Source organism: Amblyraja radiata, chromosome 8, assembly GCF_010909765.2.
Source record: "Amblyraja radiata isolate CabotCenter1 chromosome 8, sAmbRad1.1.pri, whole genome shotgun sequence".
In the NCBI taxonomy this organism is placed as follows: domain Eukaryota; kingdom Metazoa; phylum Chordata; class Chondrichthyes; order Rajiformes; family Rajidae; genus Amblyraja; species Amblyraja radiata.
In genome coordinates this window covers 69387437-69413151 of record NC_045963.1, presented here as the reverse complement: position 1 = coordinate 69413151, position 25715 = coordinate 69387437, and the positions used below count along the sequence as shown (strand labels likewise).

At 42.2% G+C, this 25715-nt stretch overlaps 1 protein-coding gene across 1 annotated transcript in view; it reads right to left on the bottom strand.

The window, feature by feature from the left end:
* Nucleotides 1–8976: 8976 nt before the first annotated feature.
* cfap61 (cilia and flagella associated protein 61) overlaps nt 8977–25715 on the bottom strand; it is a 103920-nt gene continuing 87181 nt past the window's right edge. Inside the window, exons 24-26 of the mRNA XM_033026188.1 lie at nt 22972–23177; nt 18106–18196; nt 8977–9409 (exon numbers count right to left, since the gene is read on the bottom strand). Of these exons, the coding sequence (XP_032882079.1) occupies nt 9209–9409; nt 18106–18196; nt 22972–23177 (498 nt within the window). The 3' untranslated portion in view covers nt 8977–9208. The remainder of the gene's footprint in view (nt 9410–18105; nt 18197–22971; nt 23178–25715) is intronic.

The following is a 25715-nucleotide window of genomic DNA, read 5'->3' as shown; positions in this document are numbered from 1 at the left end:
ACTGCACATCTCGTATGTGTATGTGACAAATAAACTTGACTTGACTTGTATTTTGCCATGTGTATACTCTGTACTTTGGCAATGGTGCCTGCATTCTGTTGTTTGTTTTATGGTAGCACCGGCCCTAAGTTGTTATGGGCAAATGTCAACGTTAATTGTATTTGAGTGAGTGCGCATTACAATGCTGTCATACGGAATCCTCCATAAAGAGTCTCCACCCGAAACGTCACCCATTCCTTCTCTCCAGAGATGCTGCCTGTCCCGCTGAGTTACTCCAGCTTTTTGTGTCTATCTTGCATCATAAACGAAGTACGACACAAAAATTGCTGGAGTGACTCAGCGGGCCAGGCAGCATCTCTGGAGAAAAGGTATAGGTTTGAATGAAGTGTGAAGGTTAGAAATCAGGTAAACGCGCAGAAGCAAGGAAGAGGGAAGATGAGGTGCTGCCTGTTTAGTTTAGAGATACAGTGTGGAAACAGGCTCAACATTTATGAGAATAACTACATTTGAAAAGGGACAATATGAACTAATGATAAGCGAAATTTAATTTGAATCCTAGCCATTATTCTCTACAAGATGAACTGAGGCATAACGTGATATAATGTGACAATACTAATAGGATTAAATTAAGAACAAAATAACAATGATTTAATTAATAAACAAATAAAATTGCCAGATGTTATGTGTTGAGCTGGAAGATTGTTTAGTTTTTGCTCCTATAAATAGAGGCAGGCGGGTCTCATTACTACTGAATGTCCTCCCTGCACCACGCAGAAAATTCAAGCCGCTTCCCATGTCCCGGACAACCACACAACCCAGCGGTATGAATATTGATTTATCTAACTTCAAGTAACCCTAGCTTTCCCTCTCTCTCTCCGTCCCTCCCCCATCCTCACTGTCCTGATTAATGTTGCTGTTTGTATGCCTCGTTGTCATATTCCCCTCAGCCAACAACGAACCATTTTACATTTCCTTGATCATCATCCGCTTTGATCTGTCGTCTTCACACCTTACCCTTCCATATCTCCAGTTTCCCTCTCCCTTGAATCTGTCTGCAGAAGGGTCTCGACACAAAGCGTCACCTGTTCCTTCTCCCCAGAGATGCTGCCCGACCCGCTCGGTTACTCTAGCATTTTGTGTCTATCATACATGTAGACTACTGAGTTACTGCAGCATTTTTCATTTTTTTATAAAGCAGCATTTGCAGTTCCTTTTTTCTACCTTCCCAGTTAGAAGGTTGGCAAATGCAATGAAGAGAGAGCTGAGGAGCTAGGGGTTGTAGCAATACTGCTCAAAGAAACTATTACAAATGTGAGGAGGCACAAGTGCTGGGAAGTTCAACAAATGGGCCACAAAGGCAGATCTGAAAAATATAAAAGGGCAAACATGTTGCTGCGAACATATTATAGGCCCCTGAATAGCTGGAGGGAGATGGACAAAATCTGAAGGCAAGTTTCAGAGAAAGTAACAAGGCAAGTAGGTTTCAACTGCCCAGGAAAGCGGAACCCTTGAAATGCACTGAAGTAAACTATTTCATCGGTATTTAACAGGTCCAACACGAGATGGGATGCTACTGGATTTAATGTCAAGTAAAGAACCTTAGGCAAGGAGAAAAAGTGGTTGTGGTGGTCATTATACGGCAGTATTGGCTAGTTGTGGAATAGTGCAGGAATAAGAAAGAAATCAACAAAATGGTGGAGTAACTCAGCAGGACAGGCAGCATCTCTGGATAGAATGAATGGGTGACGTTCCATGTTGAGATCTTCCTTCAGACAGACTTCAGTCTGAAGAAGGGTCTCGACGCTAAACGTCACACATTCCTTCTATCCAGAGATGCTGCCTGCCCCGCTGTTACATCAGCATTTTGTGTCTATCTTCGGTGTAAACCAGCATCTGCAGTTTTTTCCTACACAAGCAAGAAATCAATTGAAGAAGGGTCTAGACCCGAAATGCCACCCATTCCTACTCCCCAGAGATGCTGCCTGTCCCGCTGAGTTACTCCAGCATTTTGTGTCTATCTTTCATGATCTTGACTTATGGTAGAGCATAATTGAATCCATGGGTAGCCTTCTCCTGCTCCTATTTTGTACGTTGGATCAGATTTATGCCAGTCTTTCCAAGCTGGAATATGCTTTAATATAAGTAAACGAGAAACCATATGAAGGCAATTTCAAGAAGGAGATTGTGATAGTTCAGATCCCAACAAAATAGAGAGAGTACAGAGGAGATTTACTAGAATGTTGCCTGGGTTTCAACAACTAAGTTACAGAGATAGGTTGAATAAGTTAGGTCTTTATTCTCTGGAGCGCAGAAGGTTAAGGGGGGACTTGATAGAGGTCTTTAAAATGATGAGAGGGATAGACAGAGTTGATGTGATCAAGCTTTTCCCTTTGAGAATAGGGAAGATTCAAACAAGAGGACATGACTTCAGAATTAAGGGACAGAAGTTTAGGGGTAACATGAGGGGGAACTTCTTTACTCAGAGAGTGGTAGCGGTGTGGAATGAGCTTCCAGTGGAAGTGGTGGCGGCAGGTTCGTTGGTATCATTTAAGAATAAATTGGATAGGCATATGGATGAGAAGGGAATGGAGGGTTATGGTATGAGTGCAGGCAGGTGGGACTAAGGGGAAAAAATTGTTCGGCGCGGACTTGTAGGGCCGAGATGGCCTGTTTCCGTGCTGTAATTGTTATATGGTTATATATGGTAAAAGGCAGAGGAAAAACTACCCAAAGGAAGGACCAGCACATCTCTGGACATTAAGGTGCATATGACGAGGCTTAAGATAAAGAAGAGACATTTATGAAAGGAGACGCAAAACCCAAAATAACTAAAAGCCTAAAGAAGCCGATTGTGATATCAATGGGAACATTAGCAAGTCCAAGAGAACACATGAAAAAAGGCAAATAAAATTGGTGATGTCACATTTAAAAAAATTATATGCAATGAAAGAGTAGGCCCTATTAAAGATAAAGAATAGACTGTGTAAATAAATGCTGAATAAATATTTTGAACCTGTCCTCACACCAAATTGGTGTGCATGTTACTGCATGCTCCTTAAATTAACGATTTATTTCATCATTCATTTTATAATGCTTTCTGTCTTTCCAGTGTATGTATTAGAGTCCTGTATATACATTATAATACTGTCTGCCCTTGTCCAATGTTGGAAGGCACTGTGTGCTCATTACAATGCTGTCAGGATATTACTCACACATTATAATGCTTAATTTGCTTTACAGTGGCAATCTTCACTCTTCATTCCCATTGCTTATTGTAATCCTGAAAGGAGTTTACTGTGAGATTTCAATACGGGCCGAAGTTTAATATGTGCTCATTAGTATGTACTTACATCATTACAATGTTGGCTGAGCTTTTTGTGCACACTATAGAGTGGTTATTCTTAATTCTGGATTTATTTAATCTGCCTCTGCCTTATTGTGTGTGCAATGTTTGCAAGCGAACCATCTAACCCTAACCCTTTCCGTGCATTTTGGCATGTTAAAAAGATGACTATTCTTACAATGGCACATCACAATACTGATTGTAAATGTCGCAATGGCCATACAACATGGAAAATGCCTGAAATACTCCACACATCAGGCAGCAAGAAACAAAGTTAACATTTCAAGTCAATGGCCTTCGATTAGAATTGTACTTTGGGTCCAGAGGGAGGTTGGGGCAGGTGTGAGAGAAGTTGGGGTCAGCAGGGGAATCACAGACCTGTTATCCCCTAATCCAGTTGAGTGAATGTTTGTTGCATATCCTCCGTAGCAAGTGTATGTTTTTTTGTGTGAGCTAAAATTGTATAGTACACCAGGTGTGGTCTCGTCAAAGCACTATACTAATAGTAAGACATCTTTACTCCTGCATTTCAGTTCTATAACAATAAAGATTTCCGGTGAGCAATGTGCCACATATTGGATGGATCAAGTTCAGAGTGAGCAACTGGAGTGGACCAGTTGACAGAAGGAGTGTTGATTGTACTTGCATACTGTAATATTATTTTTACTGTGTACCTCACCATTCTGCCCGCATGTTGCCATCCAACAATGCTGACTGCGTTTTACCGTACACAGCAAAAAACGATTCCTATTTTTCTGCATGCACATTGCAATGCAGTTTAAACTCTAAGCAGTTAATTCGCCTTGTCCGATGGAGAATGGCTACGTTTCATACATTTTCTAATAACTAAAGGTAACTTTGAATCAACTTTGTAACCCCTTTAGGTTTATATAAATCATGGTGCTGAATTGACTGGAAACGACTATTCGGTAGGACAACCGTCTTATGCAAGCAGCCGAATTTGCCTTGTTCAGTGAAGAATATCCATGGTTCGTACATTTACCAATAACTAAAGAGAACTTTGAAACAACCTGTTGTAAGCCACTTTAGTTTATGTAAGTCCTGGTGCTGAATACTACTACTATTTTCTGTCTGCACATCGTTTCTGCAGTGTAAACTCTACTGTTGATTGTGTTGTGCGGGTATTATAATGGTCAGTGTTCTTGGAAGGGGCTGAAAACTCGACGGCACGCATGTTGCAATGTTGAATATACCATGTACATACTATAATGCTATTTTCCGTCTGTCCTGCCTTACCATGGGCTCATTAAAAATATGTTTAATATATAACGACATTTGCGGTGGACGAACGCCTTTGTCTATAATGTTTAATGTTATGTGTAATTTCCTGCGCGCTTATAACGGCGATCACTGACATTTCTTGTGTGCATGTAGTTTTGCTCTGTGTACATCACCGTGTACCTATTGGCAGCCCATCAAAACCTGACTGGTCTTTACTGTGAAGACACATATACAATGCTGGAGTAACGAGTTAGGCAGCATCTCTGGAGAGAAGGAATGGGTGGCACACGATAACGTTGATAACTATCACAGTGTGCATGTTACCGTGTTAACATTGCAAGACTGTTGTTATTCTGCTGCACCGCTTCTTAGTCACGGCAGGCTAATTTTAGCGTTTTATTTTATCTTTTCTCACAATCCCGAATGTTCCTGTGCCGCATTATGGGCTGTACTGGTCTAATGCATATTATAATGAGGTGTTTTATTGTTATTGGCACTGACATTGGTAACTGGACTTTAAGCACCCTATATCGGTGCACGGTGTAGTGCTGGACGTATTTCACTAGGTATTACAACGCTGAATCTACATTACAATGGCACATTACGATGCTAACTGCACAGTACTCTTTACGAGGTATAGTGATGACTGCTTTTTATGTTACAATTCCCACTGAGTGCGTGCTCTGCCCTCAGTGTGGACTCTGCTCTTCCCTGGCACTTCGGAACGCTAATGGACAATTTTCGCGAAATGGACAAATAATTTGGAATTTGAACTGTCAAAATCTGACCAAGTTGGAAATATAAATGTGATAAACAATGCTGAATGCGCGGTTATAATATATCCCCTTTTGATGGTGTGGATTATATTTTGTTTCCTATAAAGTTTGGATTTATTCTTCTTGTTTTCTGGGATATTATTCTGAACACTTGTTTCACTTGATGCATTCGATTTGACCCAAAGTCTACTCCCTTTGGCTAAACCCTCCACGGACCACTGGGTTTATTCCGCCTTGGAAGGGATTTTGATTTATCCTGGGGTGTTATTGGCCAGAGATTGTGCTAATGTCCTGGTTGGTTTGCGAGGCGGTCCCGTGGCTCATTAACATACAGCTGTAGATTGCTATGTGTGGCTTAAGGCTCCTTCGAAAAGTACACATCAGGAGTTATCAGCACAAGCCGAGTGTGTGCAGCCGGGCCAAGCAGACAGCAGAACAGTCTGCAAAACTTCAGGATTCCACACAGCCATTCCAGCAGGAACATCTACAGCTGATCTACATCTGTCCCGTGCATCACGAAGTATCCCTCTCGCAGCCGGGCGTTGTTTTAAGATGCAGCGGTACAGATCTTTCTCTCACTCGAAGATAGACACAACAAGTTGGAGTAACTCAGCGGGTCAGACAGTATATCTGGAGACATTTTACCAGGATGTTGCCAGGTCTAGAGGCTATGAGCTACAGGGAGAAGTTGAGTGGGCTGGGACTCTTATTCCCTGGAGCGCAAGAGGACGAGGGGTATAAGGTGCATAAAATCATTAGAGGAATAGATCGGGTCTCTTGACCATGGTAGGTGAATCGAGGACCAGAGGACATAGGCTTAATGTGAAGGGGAAGATACTTAATAGGAATCTGAGGGGTGGCTTTTTCATACAAAGGGTGGTGGGTAGGTTGGTTCTCGGTCCTCCAAAATATTCCAAATGGAATTTAAACTGGAGGTGTTTGGAACAAGCTGCCAGTGAAGGTAGTTGAGGCTGGGATTACCCCAACTTTTAAGAAGCAGTTGGACTGGTACATGGATAGGACAGGTTTGGACCGAACGCAGGCAGGTGGGACTAGTGTAGCTGGGACATGTTGGCCGGTGTGGGCAAGTTGGGCCGAAGGGCCTGTTTCCACACTATCACACTAAAAGGAACAGGTGACATTTCGGGTCAGACACTTCTTCAGAGAGTCAAGGGATATAGATAGACAGTGATAGAGAGAAATATAGAACAAATGAATGAAAGGTATGCAAAAAAGTAACGTTGATAAAGGAAACATGCCATTATTAGCTGTGGGCTGGTGAAAACCAGTTACAAGCAATGTCTCAGCAAGACGACTTTGAAGCTAGTACGACTTGGGTAGGGGAGTGATGGAGAGAGAGGGGGTGCAGGGGTTACTTGAAGTTAGAGAAATCAATATTCATTGAACGGTCTCGACCCGAAACGTCACCCATTCCTTCTCTCCAGAGATGCTGCCTGTCCCGCTGAGTTACTCCAGCATTTTGTGTTTATCTTCAATATTCATACCGCTGGGTTGTAAGCTGCCCAAGCGAAATTTGAGGTGCTGTTCCACCAATTTGCGTTCGGCCTCACTCTGACAGTGGAGGAGGCCCAGGACAGAGAGGTCAGGGCGGGAATGGGAAGGGGAGTTCCCGTACACACAGCGCACTGTGCCAGGAACACTATTTTCTCGATGTGCAAGGACCCGTGTGAAATCCCCACTGAGTCAAACATTGAGCAGGTCTGTGACCGCAGGGCGTAGAATGGGGATGCGAGGGAACTAAGTCAAGGACCAGCGAGCAAAACCCCGGCAGAGAAGTAATTGAAACGGCAGGAGAAAACAATAGAATAATTACTCTCGGGAATTAGAAATCAGTAAAATCCCCCGCGCATTTCGCTTGTCGCTTTAGGTCAATCTGTTTGTGGGGTAACTGGGAAGGAACGTGGCTGATTGGAAAGATTATGGTACATTCGTTTCACGGGCAGCCTGGGCGAAATACAGAGGTCACTGCTCAGGTATCTATCTCTGTGAAGTCTAATAACAAGGAACTGCAGATGTTGGTTTACCAAAGAAAGACACAAAGTGCTGGAGTAACTCAGTGGGTCTGGTAGCATCCCTGAAACGCAACGTCCCCAAACGTCACCTGTCCGCGTCTAGAAAGAAACTGCAGATGCTGGTACACACCGAAAACACAAAGTGCTGGAGGAGCTCAGCGGGGCAGGCAGCATATCTGGAGACAAAGGATGGGTGACGTTTCGGATCTGAAGAAGGGTCCCGACTCCCGACATGAAACGTCACACACCCCCTTTCTCCAGAGCTGCTGCCTGGCCCGCTGAGTTACCCCAGCAGTGTGTGTCTATCTATGAAACAAATATTGGGATTGGTTTATTGCTGTCATTGAAGTAATTGAAAAGCCTTGTTTGCGCGCAATCAGATCACGAGGTAGAGCCGTGCTCTAAGCAGGTACAACTAGTGAAGCCTACATTTTTCCATATGCATCGTTTAAGAGTTAATTGGAGGGGAATAATGGCTCCGAGTTCCTATATTCCTGAAAATGATTCCAAAATGCCACCCAGGGGACTAATTCTCTTTCACATTGACCTCTCGCAGTCAGCTGGAACTACAGCGGACGACTTCGATACCTTATCGCCAGATGGTACTGTGAGTGACTGGAGGCAACAAAGTAACATTTGCCATTGTTGCTTTTTCAATCGCATTGCACAGGCGCTCGTTTTCAGTCGAAGGTGTAACATAGAAAATATGCACAGGGTAAGGCCATTCGGCCCTTTGAGTCAGCACCGTCATTCAATATGATCATGGCTGAACATCCAAAATCAGTACCCCGTTCTTGCTTTCTCCCCATATCCATTGAATCTGTTAGCCCCAAGAGCTAAATCCAACTCTCTCTTGAAAACATCCAGTGAATTGGCCTCCACTGCCTTCTGTGGCAGAGAATTCCACAGAAAGTTTTTCCTCATCTCAGTCCTCAATGGCCTACCCCTTATTCTTAAACTGTGACCCCTCGTTCTGGACTCCCCCGACATCTGGGACATTTTTCCTGCATTTACCCTGCCCAATCCTCTAAGAATGTTGTATGTTTCTATAAGATACCCTCTCATCCTTCCAAATTCCAGCGAATACAAGCCCAGTCGACCTATTCTTTCATCGTATGTCAGTCCCGCCATCCCGGGAATTAACCTGGTGAACCTACGCTGCACTCCCTCAATAGCAATAATGTCCTTCCTCAAATTAGGAGACCAAAATTGCACACAATACTCCAGGTGTGGTCTCACTAGGGCCCTGTACAACTGCAGGAGGACCTCTGCTCCTATACTCAACGGCGCTAACTATGAAACGGGTAGGGACTTCCACGCAGTTTATCCCAGAGATTCACTTAACGAGAGAAATTGGATACAGGGCGAAACTTCAGTGCAGCTAATTTTAAGAGGGTGGGGGGTTCCTACAGGGATGGGGGTTAGCGCTGTTTTGGGCGAAGAACAGGGCGTGTTCAATAACATCTAGGGTTTGTTTTCACTGCAAGGTGTGGATTGTTGGATGATCAACGGCCCAAAATCCCCTGATGTCACCACACAGGGTGGCGAATGGACACATGATTAATAGAGCGAGATAAAACGCAGACATTTCTTTATTTATTTCTGGGTTGGAAAAGAATCTCTCAGGTAAATAAAACAAAATGTTGAAGGCAATTTTAACTACACCGGCGGCCGATTGCAGTGCGCCATCTTCCGGACTATGTCTGCGGAATGTCTCCACATTAAACCAACATAATCAATTAATCATCATTTTCTCTCTCTATTCTAGCAGGTATAAACCGGGGTGCAAAGAGACACCGACCTTGTGCGGATGTCTAAACGATCCCGGGCCATGCAAACATGGGCAGGTGGTAATTGTTGTAGCGCAGGTAGTTCAGGAGGCTTCTTTCGATCAGATGCTTATAACCGTCCTGATCGAATTTCCTTTCCAAAAATGCCTTCGTTTTCTCCGGCACCAGCAGCTCACTCTCTGCTATCTGACGAACCAGGTCTTCGATCGGCGCGCTTACGTTTAACTTTGGGATAGAGGGGGGGGGGAAAAGAATATTTGATAATCTCACTCAAGATATGGTGGAGCAGACAGACAGTTTTGATGAAAGCTACCAGCCTCAGTGCTGTTGACCAATATCGAAGGAAACTGATATTGGAATGGAAAGAAACAGCACATGCTGGTTTACACCAAAGATAGACGCAAAGTGCTGGAGTAACTCAGTGGGTCAGGCAGCATCTCTGGAGAACATGGATAGGTGACTTATGGGACGGGACATTTCAAAGACCCGAAAAGCCGCCAAAACATTTTCTCCAGAAATGCTGCCAGACCCGTTGAGTTACTCCAACATTTTGTGTCTATGAAACAAATATTGTCGTTGGTTTTTTATTGTCATGAGGCACACCAAAAAGCTTTTGTTTGCGTGCTGTCCAATCAAATCAGATCATACTATAAACTATACCTGAGGTAGAGTCTTGCTATAAGCAGGTGCCAGTAGTGGACGCCACATTTTTCGACATGCATCGTTTTAGAGTTAACTGGAGCGAAATAATAGCTAAAAATGCCTATATTCCTCAAAAATTACACCTAAGGGATTAATTTGTTTTTAAATTGGCCCCTTGCCTTCATGGAAAGGCAAATTAGATGGATGCCAAAATGAGATGGATGGGAAGAGGATAATGGCCCGGACATATTCCCCTTCTTTCTGGAAGTAATACTACAGCAATAGTCGAAGCCATCTTTAATAGGGTGTGGGGTCCTTGGTTTAGATGGTATGGCATTGTAAGGGAGAAATTTTGTTGAACAACTTCAGTGACATATTCTGAAGAAGGGTCCCCACCCGAAACATCACCTATCCACTTTATCCAGAGATACCGCTTGACCCGCTGAGTTACTCCAACAGATTGTGTCTACCTACAGTATCAGAATACAAGACACATGTTCAACTGTGATATATATTTAGTAAAATCCCAGAAACAAAAAGCATCCTGTCTTTAGTGCCCTCAAGGTACTTGAAAGCTTTTAATAGACCGCAATTTGTTTTACAGTATGATCATAATACTTAGTAATTCTTGGAGCCATTATTTACAGAGGATCTACCAAAAGTAGACAGTTAACTAACCATTTAATCTGTGTTAAGTGTTGCTTGTTAGATAAGTGTCAGTCACTATACCAAAGTGCTCCACTTTATTTCATCTGATGGCTTATAAGAATTTAGATTAAATTGAAGGCAGATGGAATGTTTAATATTACATTTACAGATCCAACTCCAATATTGCCACACTTCAATTTATTACTCAAGACTATGGCCTGAAATTTGTGGTCATAAATCTATGATATCTCTTGAAACCACCGTTGTGGGACGTATCACTGATGGGGACGAGTCAGAGTATAGAAGAGAGATCGACCGACTGACCAAAGGGTGCCAGCACAATAACCTGTCCCTCAACACCAGCAAAACCAAGGAACTGATTGTGGACTTTGGAAGGGACTTTGGAAGGGGTAGGATGGGGACCCACAGTCCTGTTTATGGTGGAAAGGGTCAAGAGCTTCAAATTCCTGGGAGTGCACATCTATGAAGATCTCTCCTGGTCCGAGAACACTGATGCAATTATAAAGAAAGCACATCAGCGCTTCTACTTCCTGAGAAGATTACGGAGAGTCGGTATGTCAAGGAGGACTCTCTCTAACTTCTACAGGTGCACAGTAGAGAGCATGCTGACCGGTTGCATCGTGGCTTGGTTCGGCAACTTGAGTGCCCAGGAGCGGAAAAGACTACAAAGAGTAGTAAACACTGCCCAGTCCATCATCGGCTCTGACCTCCCTACCATCGAGGGGATCTATCGCAGTCACTGCCTCAAAAAGGCTGGCAGCATCATCAAGGACCCACCATCCTGGCCACACACTCATCTCCCTGCTACCTTCAGGTAGAAGGTACAGGAGCCTGAAGACGGCAACGTCCAGGTTCCGGAATAGCCACTTCCCCACAACCATCAGGCTATTAAACTCAACTCAAACAAAACTCTGAACATTCATAGCCCATTATCTGTTTATTTGCACTTTATCTGTTTATTTATCCATGAGTGTATATATTTATATAATGGTATACGGACACACTGATCTGTTCTGTATTCATGCCTACCATGTTCTGTTGTGCTGAAGCAAAGTATGAATTTCGTTGTCCTATCTGAGACACATGACAATAAACTCTCTTGAATCTTGAAGCCACAACCTGCTGACTCACAAGTCAATGCATTTTCTTTTGTTCACTAATGCTTCGGTGAAGCACTCTGAGAGACTTTACCACCAAGAGGGTGCTTTGTAAAGATATGCTGCTGTTCGTTTTGATCAACTGAGTGAAACTGTTGGGCTCCATACCAAACAACCTAAGCTAACTGGGTACTGAATAATGCTAATCAAGATTCAAGATTCAAGAGAGAATTGTTGTCATGTGTCCCAGATAAGACAATGAAATTCTTGCTTGATGCAGCACAACAGAATATGTAAACATAATACAGAACGGGAGATAAAAGTTCAGTGTGTCTATAGACCATGGAGCATATATATACAATAAATAACAGATAAAGTGCAATAGTAATAATGGACTGTTATTGTTCAGAGCTTATTTGATGTTGTGTTTAATAGCCTGATGGCTGTGGGGAAGAGCTGTTCCTGAACCTGGATGTTACAGATTTCAGGCTCCTGTACCTTCTTCCTGATGGCAACGGAGAGATGAGTGTGTGACCAGGATGGTGTGGGCCTTTGATGATGTTGGCAGCCTTTTTGAGGCAGCGACTGTGATAGATCCCATCGATAGTGGGGAGGCCAGAGCCGGTGATGGACTGGGCAGTGGTCACAACATTCTGCATTCTTTTCCGCTCCTGAACGTTCAAGTTGCGGTAACAGGCCATGATGCAGCCAGTCAGCATGCTCTCTTCTGTGCACCTGTAGAAGTTTGAGAGAGTCCTCCTTGACACACCGACTCTCCATAATCTTCTCAGGAAGTAGAGGCGCTGCTTTTAGATATCAATGGATCAAGTTGATGGGGGGACTATGCTTTAGAAGGCAAGAGTTTAAGGGGTAGGAATTTGGTTGAATGACTTCAGAAACAAAAACAACAGGGCAACATCCAAGTGGAGCAGTGTGGAAGGTAAATGGTTTGATAACCACGTCAATAGGCTGGAGATGGTTGAGAAGGCTGAAGCTCAACATCATTAGTGACATGGAATTTAATGACATGGCGTTACTTTGAGAAATGCACGTTATGCTGTGGAAGAGGTGATCTGATTGAAAAGGTTTACATTTGCTGGAAAGAAGAACTCATATTTTGGATGACGTTGTATTAGCAAGGATGAAGTTGTAATTGGAGTATGAGATTTCAATGAGAGAGCATTCATCTTGGAAAATGATTTTTGAATGTCACTGCATGTTGTGGTTTCAAATTATATTCAATGCGTTATGTTTAAATGGACGAGAACATTTGGACATTACAGAAAACAAAATAGGAAATAAAAACACATCAACAATCTGTATTTTTATAATTTTCTATGCTTAAAGAATAGAAGGGTGCTTATATTATTAAATCCCCATTACACAAGGATTCATACCACAGCCTGGCGTAGTGATTCTGGAAATGAATTATTACAGTAAAACTAGGTATCCAATATTAAAAACTCAAATATCATGGGATGTGTGCTTCTAATGTATTTTAATAATTAGGTCAAGTCCTCTGACACAGAGTCCAAAGAGAAACCATTTAACAAGCAGAAATTCTCTAGAGTCGAGATCAAAGGGGGGATCTGGCTAAGAGCCGCCGAGATCGAAGGGCCTGGTTCGCTGCTGCGAGAAGATAAGACAGTTCGATGAACATTTTGTAACTTTATCAGCGCCAGAAACGTGGTGCCTGGGCGAGGTCTGCTGCGTGATATTACCGGGTTGTATGCAAAACAAAGAATTTCACTGTTTCACCCAGGTACATGTGACAATAAAGCATCATTAAATCATTGCATGTGGACCATCATAGTTTGTAGTCAAATATATTTTGGCATGGTCCACTGGCTTGGGGTTAAATTATAAATGAGGTCAGATGTTCGTTCAATGGGTTAACCAGGCCAGATAGGGAGGGAGAAGATGGCTCTTTGTTCATGAAAGCTGAGAAATAAGAACAACCAGCGAGTAGGAACACAGACAAAGTAGTACAAGAGTTGTGAAGTAGAGTGCTGCAGGATATGCTCAAGAGTTCAGCTGGGCTGATGGAGAGTAGAAAACGGAGCCTATAATCACAGATGGTTGAGCTGCCCTGGTCTGGAAACAAAGTATGGAAATTAAGTATCTAGGAAGGAAACTCAGATGCTGGTTTAAACTGAAGATAGATATAAAAAGCTGGAGTAACTCAGCGGGTCAAACAGCATCTCTGGACAAAAGGAATAGGTGACGTTTCGGGTCAAGAAGGGCCTTGACTGTGTTATTGCAGCTTTTTTGTGGAAATGAAGTAACCTGCAGTTGTAGAAGTTGAGAATGAAACTGGAAGGCTGCAATGTTCCATGAAGGAAGATGCGAGCTGTTCATCAAGCTTATATTTGGCTACTTTATAAACCCATGGAGACTGTGGAAAGAAGGACCAGTGTGGGAGTGGAATGGGTAATTAAAGCGGCAAGCAACAAGGACCTCTGGATCACCCTGGCAGACTCAGCACAGATCTTTTCAAAGTGATCGCCCACCTTGTACTTGGTTTCTCCAAATATAGAGGAGACCACATTTTAAATGCTAAATGCAGTACATTAAATTGGAAGGAGTACATTAAACCCAAATTGCTGTCTCACCTGGAAGGTCAGTTTGGGTTTTTGGATGGTGGGAAGGGAAGAGGTGAAAGGACAGATGTCTTACAGTTTCATGGGAAACGGCCATAAGAGAGGGAGTGGTTGGTGGAGCTAAAAGAGTGGATCACAAAGAGAGTGATCACTTCAAAAACATAAAGTTGGTGGCGGCGCCTAACGGCAGCGGCTCGACTACAGTCGTCCGTCTTTTTATTTTTTATTTTTGTCTTGTTAAATGTATGTTTTGAGCTTAGTTTTTATTATTTTTTAGCTGTGTATATGTGGGGGGGGGTGGGGGAAACGGTTAGTCTCTTCCCTGTACGGGGACCAGACTTTATCCCTGTCGGGTCTCCGGTGTCGTTGGGCCTAACATCGAGGAGCTGGCAGCGGCCTCCGGCCGGGACCAAACTGAGGGCTCCAGTCGCGGGGTTTGCGGACCTGACAACGCAAAGCTGGCCGTCTTCAGAGCGGGGAGAGCTGTGGTGGTGCGCGGCTGCGACCCGACTTTGGAGCTTCGGAAGCCCCGGCTGCAGGCTCGGTGGACGGGAACATCGGGAGCTCCAGGTCCCTGGGAGGAGACCGCTTTTCGGAGCTCCCGCAACGGCAGCTTCTCCCGCTGGAATCGCGGGGTTGAAAGGACACGGAGCGAGGCCTAACATCGCCCAGCGTGGCTAAATGGCCACAGGACTTACCATCGTCACCGGGGGCTCTAACATCGGAGCCCCAGTTCGCCTAGACGCTGCAGTTGGACCGCGGGTGAAGAATAAAGGGAAGAGATAAGACTTTGCCTTCCATCATAGTGAGGCGGTGTTGGAGACTCACTGTGATGGATGTTTATGTAAACTGTGTTAAGTGTGGGTCTTGGGATTTTTGTAATGTAAAAAACTGTAGTAAATGTAATTTTGTTCAAACCTAGGTTTGAATGACAATAAATAGCATTCCATTCCATTCCATTCCATTACATTCCAAAATGCTGAAACCTGTGTCTGGGTATTGGAATCTCATTGAAGGTGTTGAAAATTGCAAAGAGCGATCCAGTGAACACAGGATGGTGGGATGGAAGGTGAGGAATTATATCCTCACTCGGTCCAAGAGTAAATGGGCTGAGAGCAGAGGTGCAGGAAGTAGATGAGGTGCAGTCAAAGGCTCCAGTAACTTTGTTGATGGGGAAGCCATGATGCCATTAGAAGAGACAACTATGTAGAAAGGCTCATCACCCAAGCATGTACGATAGTGATGAAGTGATGGGGAGAATGGAACCTTTGGCAGGATGAGACAAAGAGTGGTCAGGATAGCTGTGGGATTCTATAAGCTTACAATGGATGTTTCTCATAAACCTATTATCAGAGAGATCTGGAGAAGGAAGAGTTAGAAATAGACCATGTGGAAATTGGCAGCAAAGTCAATCAAATCTTTGAGTTCTGTATGGATGCAGGAAGTAGCATTAATACAGTCATCTGGATATACTGGGAAAAGAAAAAGAGGTCCCAAGAAGGAATGAACAGAACCGCTCCAAATAACCTGTAATCCAGAGAAATGGAGTTGAATAATTAGTTCCTCAGTGTGAGGACAGGTTCTGTCAGGCAAATCAATGTGTTGGTGGAAGGAAAATTATTGGTTTTTGCTTTTGACCAAAGTGGAAAGCCCTTTAGATCATCTGATGTAGGATGGAGGTATAAAAGGATTACAAATCCATGGTGAAGATGAGTCGGTCGGGAGCAGGGAATTGGAATTGGAAACTGTCAAAGTGGTGGGGAGATGTACGTGGGAAGAGACTGAGCCAGGGGAGAAGGGATGTTGTCATGTTTGGCGGGCTGAGGGGAAGCTCAAACAGTGAGATGGTCAGGACAATCCTGCTTGTGGATCTTGGGTAGGAGATAGACTCAGTCTGTGCAGAGCTGGAAAACTATAGAATCAGAAGCAGTAGCTGGAGATCTCCCAAGGAAATGAGGCCCATTACAGTCTGGGAGATAATGGATTGGTGTTGAGTGGCGGGGTTATACACCAGAGGGAGGAATACAGAGGTGTCTAAGAGCTGACATTTGATCTTTGCGATATAGTGGTCAGTTCGCCAGCCAAACAGTACCCATCATTGTCAAGTTAATTGTGATTTTAAGACGCAGTTAAAATATAATGGACTGCAGCAATTTAAGAAGATGATTTACTGCCATTTCTCAGGCTATTAGGGATGAGAAATGAATTGTGGTTTTGCTAGGGATGTTCATATCCTGAAAATTAAAAACACTAACCATTACATTGGTGTGGTCTAATAGAAAATGCTATACTTTAATGTATAGCATTTTGCTTAATGTAATTTAAAATTATCACCATATTTAAATGCCCTACCCTTTCTCTCTCCAATTCCACCAGTTCTCAAAGCCTCAAATATCTGCCTCTCTCCAATGCCAGTTTTTTCCTTCACTCCAGTATTGGTGACCTTGTTAGTCCATTATCAGAAATGTGATTACACTCGCCTCTAAGTCTACCCACAACGATTTGTCACTTTGAATTATCTCAAAATAAAACTATGTGTGGAACCACACACTGACAACAGGATGAGGGCCAAAACACTTCAAATACAAAGTACACACATACTACAAAATAAATACCTAGATTTGACATGTAAGTTAGGCTGGACCATAATGATTTGAAGTTATGTGATAGAGCTTTCGAGCATTGGTGATAGGGCATTTAAAATGAAAAGCTCAGATCCCTAGTGCAACTTCGAAGATTAATGCAGGCCATTATGAGCAGTGGAAGGAGGAAGTGTGACTGGGACTGGGTGAGGTGACGTTGCAATAGGAGCAGTGAAGTGACCCACTGGAGAGCATGCAGAAATCAACAGCAGCAAAAGAAAGCTGCCAAGTCTAAATGGGATTCTCTGGTACAACGAATAGTGAAAGGCCTGGATAGAGTGAATGTGGAGAGGATGTTTCCGCTGGTGAGAGAGTCTAGGACCAGAGGCCATGGCTTCAGAACTAAAGGACATACCTTTAGAGAGGAGATGAGGAGGAATTTCTTTAGTCAGAGGGAGGTGAAGCTGTGGGATTCACTGCCACTCATGGCTGTGGAGGTCAAGTCAATGGATATTTTTAAGGCGGAGATTGACAGATTCATGATTAGTAAGGGTGTCAGGGGTTATGGGGAGAAGGCAGGAGAATGGGGTTGAGAGATCAGCCATAATTGAATGGCGGAGTAGACTTGATGGGCCGAATGGCCTAATTCTGCTCCTAGTACTTGTGAACACGAATGTATGAACCTGTCACAGTTATCTGAACTACTTGACCATTGGGCATCATCTATTCAAGTAGTCTGAACATGTAGTTGGATATGCTCATCTTTCTGTAGCTTTCAGCCCCACACCTTGTTGCCACACTGTGATTTTTGCCTTGTCTTCACCTCCATCTCCATTCATTATCTAACCTGGAGATGGAGGAGTGATGCAGGGTTGGCTGCAAGGTTCGGGTTCTGTGCAAACTATCATCAGGGTCCATGCCACAATGGATCTTTCAGCAAACAACTCAATGGCATGTTCACTGCTCCTTGTAGACCTATTGCTGGCTGTGAATAGTTAGGTCAGGAACCCAACATGTAAACAATATGTGAAGCATTTTGTTCACATTTTTAAGTTTTCTTGTTTTTTGCTGTGGTGTGTAATTAGTTTTGTTTACATGTTTTTTAATTTGCATGAGCATTGATAATGCACACGAACGTTAATTAACTGGCGGCTCTTTCTTTGTTCCACTGTATTGTGACAATATGCATTCTTAAGAAGGCAAAATATTGTCTTAATATTTCTAAATGAAGACCACCATTGTTTAAGAGCTTTAAATATTACTGCAAGCCAAAATTCCATGAAAATGTATTTTCATATTCAAAACAAAAACAAAACAAAATAATTAGATACCCTTTCAGATTCCACTATCTGTCGCACTTCTTGTTTGAAGTCCGCGAAACGGTCGTGATATATACAGAGGGACCAAGGCTCCTTAAAATAACTAAAAATAGAAAAAAAACATTGTTACTTTCTAGATCCGCGCACATATTACACACTTTTTACTGTTTTATCAGTGAATGCCCTGACATTGGCACTATCATTTTGTTTTGCAATGTCTCCTAGAATAGTCAGGTTAATTATTTCCTGCTAAAATCAATAATTAATGTTCACAAAAGATTCAGAACGACAGGTAATTTTGTAGAATAACAGGAATAACATTTTTGCAATCTTTATTTTTGTTTGAAAATGTGGGTTCACCCATTCAATGAGTGTCATGCATAGAATATAGAACAGTACAGGATAGGCCCTTCAGCCCACAATGTTTCTGCGGAACATGATGCCAAATTAAACTGATCTCATCTGCCTGTACGTGATCCATATCCCTCTATTCCTTGCACATGTGCCTCAAAATCTCTTAAATGCCACTATTTCCACCTCCACCCCTGGCAATGCGTTCCAGGCACCCGCCACTCTCTGTGCAAATAAAGCCTAGCCACGTACTTCTCTGTTAAACCTTTCTCCTCTTACCTTATACTGTAGCTATGTCCTCCAATGTTTGACATTTACATCCTTGGAAAAAGGTTATGACTGTCTACGCTATCTATGCCTCTCATAATTTTACATTATTCTATTAAGTCTCCCCTCAACCAATTTCTCCAATATTGTTTTGTTCATAATGTAGGGGCATGCAGAGAATTGATGGGGTTAGTCTAGAATTCATGGGATTAGTTTATTTAAAAAAATGTTAACTGCTTGAGAACAGGTCTACTGAACACAGTAACAAAGAACAGTTTGTGAACTCAAAGTTACTACTGATTAGAACCGGGACAATAATCCCTTCAATGGTATGAAGGTGCTATAGACATCCTTTTCACCCTATGTAGATAAGGAAGCTGCGTTCTGTATGAAAGTTGTTAGTTGAATGTCCAGAGTCTTTGCCTAATAGTTATGTTCAGTCTTTAGTCTTTTAGTTGTAATTACATAGTTTTTTTGTTTTGTTAGTTATGATATGTTCGGTTTTAGTTAAGGTCTGCTGATAATTTAATGCTTATGATGCAGTATAACCGTTGTGCTTAAATAAAAAGTTTTAAATTCTATTACTTGATATGTAAACCCCATTCTCATATTGCTGTTTCTGGATGTTTTCTATGCATTCCCAACGTTACAAATGTGGTTACACAGTGTCATAAGGTCATAAATGATAGGAGTAGAATTAGGCCATTCGGCCCATCTTGTCTACTCCGCTATTCACTCATGGCTGAACTATCTCTTCCTCCTAACCCCATTCTCCTGCCTTCTCTCCATAACCTTGGATACCTGTACTAATCCAAAATCTACCTATGTCTGACTTAAAAAATATCCATTGACATGGCCTCCACAGCCTTCTGTGGCAATGGATTCCACAGATTCACCACCCCCCTGACTAAAGAAATTCCCCCTCATCTCCTCCCTAAAGGACTCTCCTAGAATTGTAGCTATGTCCTCCCTAGAATTCTAGTGGAAGTTTCCTCACCATATCCACCCTATCCAAGCATTTCACTATCTGTCTACTTGGCTACATTGAGACACCCAGTGGTTAGGAAAGGTGATACGTAAATGAATGTCTTTTTTATTGTGCTCATCTTTTTGGTTATGCCAATTTTCATTTAAATGCAATGTTATGGTGTACCCAAGGGTAGTTTCTTCCATTAAAGATGCTATGTAAATGCAAGCTGATTTTAAAAAATGCTAATGTCTTTCTGTGGTTAATGAAATCCATAAATGATTACTATTCATATCCCCACTGTTAGTATCTGTAATTGGTTGAGCACAGCTGAGAGAAAAAGAAGCAATGTGTTCTATTCCCGAAGAATAAAGGCCCAGGACCCAGAGTTTACCAAAATGTGACATTTATGTAAAGGTCACCTACTCGGTGTGTCATCAGAGCTGTGCTAATATCACTGCAAAGACAGCAGAATATCACTGCACTGCAATTAAACAGAACAGGCTGTGTTAAAATCACAGGAGTTAAACACGAGAAAGCTGTGCTTACATTACTGCAGTATAAAACAGCAGTTACTATGCTATTAAATATGCATGGTGTAAATTAGTTGTAGTGTCGAATGAAAATTTGTGGCCATTCCAGCAAATTCCTACCCTAAATTGGATGGAAGTTGTTAATTAGGCTGGGATTTGGTGCAGCCTTTCTTGGGCTATCATCGGAGGTTTCTGGATGATATTCTGTGATATACAGATGCTACTATTTCCAAATAAGATCAATGAGTAATAGCCAATAGTAAGAAGTCTCAATAAGCTTCTCTTCTCGATTGAAGAATGTAAAACCAATAACAGTTTTGGTGTTATCCTAGCTGAAATCAGCTTTAATCAGAGCTGCTGCCATACAGCGCCAGAGATCCGGGTTCAATACTGACTACGGGTGCTGTCTGTACGGAATTTATACGTTCTCCTTGCGACCCCATGGGTTTTCTCCGGGTGCTCCAGTTTCCGCCCACATTCCAAAGACGCACAGGTTTGTAGGTTCTCAGGCTCATGTAAATTGTCCCTAGTGTGTAGGTTAGAACTAGTGTGAATGGGTGATTGCTAATCGGCACGGACTTGACGGGCCAAAGGGCCTGTTTCCACACTGTATCTCTAAACTAAATTCAACAAGATCAAATGTTCCTAAAATTAGATAGTTTGGAACATGGAACTTCTGTTTTCCTTCTTGTAATGCAACTGAAAAGTGATGCCGAGAAACAAAACGGGTTTGCTTCACAAGAATCGTTCTCATGCAATAATAAATACACACCAACAAACTCCTTCAAAGCCATATTCACTATTACTAATTGTTCAGTCACATCACAATAGTTTTGCTGATAACTACAGATGATCAAAACAAGACACAAAGTGCTGGAGTAACTCAGTGTTTAAGAAAGAACTGCAGATGCTGGACAAACCGAGGTAGACAAAAATGCTGGAGAAACTCAGCAGGTGAGGCAGCATCTATGAAGCGAAGGAATAGGAGACGTATCGGGTCGAGACTCTTCTTCAGACTGATGGGGGGGTGGGGGTGGGCAGGAAGAAGACAGAAAGAGGCGGAGAAAGTGGGCTGTGGGAGAGCTGTGGAGGGGATGGAGGGAGAAATTGGAGTAGTCAATGTTCATACCGCTGGGGTGTAAACTGCCCAAGCGAAATATGAGGTGCTGCTCCTCCAATTTGCGGTTGGACTCACTCTGGCCATGGAGGAGACCCAGGACAGAAAGGTCGGATACGGAATGGGAGGGGGTGTTGAAGTGTTGAGCCACCGGGAGATCGGGTTCGTTAATGCGAATTGTGCGGCGGTGTTGGGCGATGTGATCGGCAAGCCTGCGCTTGGTCTCAGTTGACACCGAGAGCAGCGGATGCAATAGATGATGTTGGAGGAGGTACAGGTGAACCTCAGCCTCACCTGGAAAGACTGCTTGGGTCCTTGGATGAAGTCGAGGGGGGAGGTAAAGCGACAAGTGTAGTATTTCCTGCGGTTGCAAGGGAAAGTGCCAGGAAAGGGGGTTGTTTGGGTGGGAAGGGACAAATTGACCAGGGAGTTGCAGAGGGAGCGGTCTCTGCGGAAGGAGATGGGAAGATGTGGCCAGTGGTGGGATCCCATTGGAGGTGGCAAAAATGTCGGAGGATTATCTGTTGTAATCAATGGTACTTTTACCTCCTTCAGGTTCCAGTAGTAATTAACCCATTATGTTTACGATTAACTTCATTGCCTTTAATGTGGAGATCAAACATCATCCAAAGACGAAGGCAAACTAACATTTTGATGACACAAGGTGCTGGAGTAACTTAGCGGGTCAGGCAGCATCTCTGGAGAACACGGATAGGTGACGTTTCAGGTGAGGACCCTTATTCGTAAGAGTTCCACCTGGCGTCCTGACCAATATTTGTTTCTCAGTCAAAGCCACAATAAAAATGATTATCCGGTCATTCTCACATTGCTGCTTCTGGAAGCTTTCTGCCCCATTCCCGATCCAAAACGTCATGTTCTCTAGAAATGCTGCCTGACCTGCTAAGTTACTCCAGCACCTTGTGTCATCAAAAATGTTAGTTTGCCTTCATCTTTGGATGATGTTTGATCTCCACCTTAAAGGCAATGAAGTTAATTGTAAACATAATGGGTTGATTGCTACTGGAACCTGAAGGAGGTAAAAGTACCATAGATTTTTGTCTCAATAATATTTATGAGTCGAGATCAAGCAAAGAGAACCAACATTTTTGTCTGCAGATAAACACATAGTTTAGGCCATACTGATTTGCATATTTTCAGGGAGTTTTTGCCACTCGGGACCTGTTTTAACAATGTCTAATTGCAGTCTTGGTATTTTTTCCCTTATCGGTCATAGCGGACAATCGGCAATAATGAACACCATTCCCCATCCCCATGGTTCGTTATAATGAGGGTTTACTGTAATGTAAGTGACATTACTCTTAACTCAGAGCGTAAGTACAATTGCAGCCCATCTAAACATTCAGTGAGATGAAAGTGGAACCAAATTTTATAAAAGAACACCATAAAACACCCTATCGTTTCTGAAATAAGTGCGACAAAAGAAGAAAAACACAATGTTAGTGTGTGACTTTGGTGATTTATAGGCTGCCCATCTAGTTTAACTTTTGATTCTAAGGGAAAAAGTTGTTCTTAATTCTTGAACCCACGCACCAGCCTAATCTAATTAAACAATCTAATTTGCCCTTAGTGACTTAAGAAAGAAAGTGTACTGTACAACTGCGCAACAGCTGCTTCTAACTTACCTGTGCAAATCTGAGATTAGTCCCTCGTCAAAGCGAGAACACAGATTATTAAGGAGACGTTCATGTTGCCCGTACAAGCAGATATAGTTGGAGACTGGTAAATGTGTCAGTGATAGACATGTGATGGAATCCACTATGCTATATTGGCTCAAATGGATTTCAAAGTAGTTCCCAGTACTCGGACTTCCTGTGACTATTAATCGTCCCTGAAAATAGAATATAGAAACTCATCAATGTAGTCCATTCTTGTTCGCTGAATGACACACTTGAAATTAATTTTCGAGATGTAGTACAAGGTTTTGAGTGATGCGTAAAGGGTCAGGGTATAATTTCTTTGTGGACGTGGACCTATTCAATTAATGTATGGATGGCAAGTTCAAGGATTGTGAAGAAACTCCTAATATAAAAGACCAGGCTTTTACTATTCAACAGAAAATGGTAGAAACACTCAGCAGGTTAGGAGTCTGAAAAGGAAGGTAAAAGGTATTTTGTGTTGGAAGGAACTGCAGATGCTGGTTTAAACCGAAGATAGACACAAAAAGCTGGAATAACTCAAAGGGGACAGGCAGCATCTCTGAAGAGAAGGAATGGGCGATGCTTCGGGTCGAGACCCTTCTTCAGACTTTTAAAACTAGACTTTCAGACTAATAAAAAGCCTTTTGTTGATATCGATGAAGGGCAAAGTGGAACTGTGGTCAAGAACTGCTTTGAGATAGGACAAACTGGTTCTGTTGCAGAGAGATCAGAGTATGTGTCAATGCCTGGCACTAAGCAAAGAACTCAGTGCAGTGATAAAGTGAGGTTTTTTTCTGCATTTTGTCTTCATTTAAAATTTCCAGTATCAAAAAATTATTTTTGCTTCATTTTCCTACAATTTGACGTGATTTAAACAGATTTTGGACATTTACAGCAGCACCTAATTGTTGATCTGTTAATGATGACTTCTTATTACACTGATTATTAATTAACCAACTAATTAGTGCAGGACTATAATCACTCTAACTCCCAGTCACTGAAGGTGACTATTTGAGAATATTAGTGCAATGTTGAATACAAAAACAGTGCTGAGACCTGAACACGAAATCCAGAAACATCTACTATAAATGAACATAAATGGTCTTTCAACTGTTTTTAATTGTCCTACAGTCAGTGGTATTAAAATGTCAGTGGTCCCATTCAAATGAGTGGAGCTGCACTACTGATACCAGTCATGGCTGTTGGAAAGCTGAGATACCATACTTAGTGCATCAGGTTCCCTGGATCAGGATGTTTGTATTTGGTCACTAGACTCAATCCTGAGTTGAGTGATGGTCTTTGGCTGCTGACCTTAGTGTTTGAATCCTGTGTTGTGATGCACGCATGCAAGTGAAATTTTATAAATTGCAAAGACTGGGGAAAATGTATTGTGAGTGTTTCGGTGCAGTGCATTCCCATTTGTTAGGGAAAGAATAGCATCATAAATTGAAGGCACATACCCCAAAGGGTCAGTGATGTGAAAATCCAGAAATCACATATTTGTAAATTGAGAAATGACTATATATTGTTCTCAAAGACTGCAACATTTACACTCAAGGGTCTTCAACAACACGACATATGTATGATGTGAGGCTATTTCTAATAGCTTACCGCTTACTGGGATCATTCCTAGACACTGAAAGGAGCTTAAAGTATTGCCCATCCTAAAATAAAGTGAATAACTCGGATCTACGTAGCTGCAGGTCTATTAAATTGCCATCAGTGATATGGATGATGCTTGGAATCAGTTAAAGACACAAAATATGATTCCTTAGATATAGAGGGATTATTTGAAAGATGCGCTAGTGCTCTGTGAAAAGTTGCACCTTGATCATTGAGAATCTATTAAGATGATGGTTGAAAGAAACTCAAACTCTACTTCCAAAGAAAAGGTTACCACAAGATTGAAGCTTTTGCTCTTGTAGGTAATACACTGAACTGGAATTAAATCTTCCAGGAAGACAATAGATACAAAATAGTTGTAGATATACTTATTACTGTGTGGAGACCGGTGACTAGAGGAATGTGGCGGGGGAAGGTCTCAACTATTTATATTTATTACCTGGTTGAGCATGATCAGCAAATTAACATTAGATTTGTCCAACTGATTTCTTTAGGTCTCTTGACTTTCTTGCATAGATCCTGGTGTTATGAACAATTGAGGTTGAGACTGGATAATGGTGTGTTACTTTGAGAAGTTAAGTTTTATGTTTGTAAGGTATTAAAGCATTAAGAGAGACAACATGGATAGGACAGGTTTGGAGGGATATGGACCAAACGCAGGCAGGTGGGACTAGTGTAGCTGGGACATGTTAGCCAGTGTGGGAAAGATGGGCCGAAGGCCCTGTTTGTACACTGTATCACTCTATAACTCAGACAGTATGCTTGTTCTCTTGTCTTGCAAATGGTACCAGACTTAAGATATATATTTTTAATAATGGAAATATAGAAAAAAATTATTACATTAATGGCTTATTTTGATTAATTTAATGTTCTGTAATAATATTACTATATTGTATATTTGAACATGATTGTCATAGTGCTTTGTTAAAATATGCATGGTTCCCAAGGACAACAAAATATATAGCTGTTGTATCATTGTTATATCATTGTAAAATTAAGTCATTATAATATAAGTAATTGCACATTATATTAAAGCAACAGAGCTTTGATGGCATTAATTTAATTATAATTGTGTGCATGACTAAAAGAGGATTCACTTTACAATA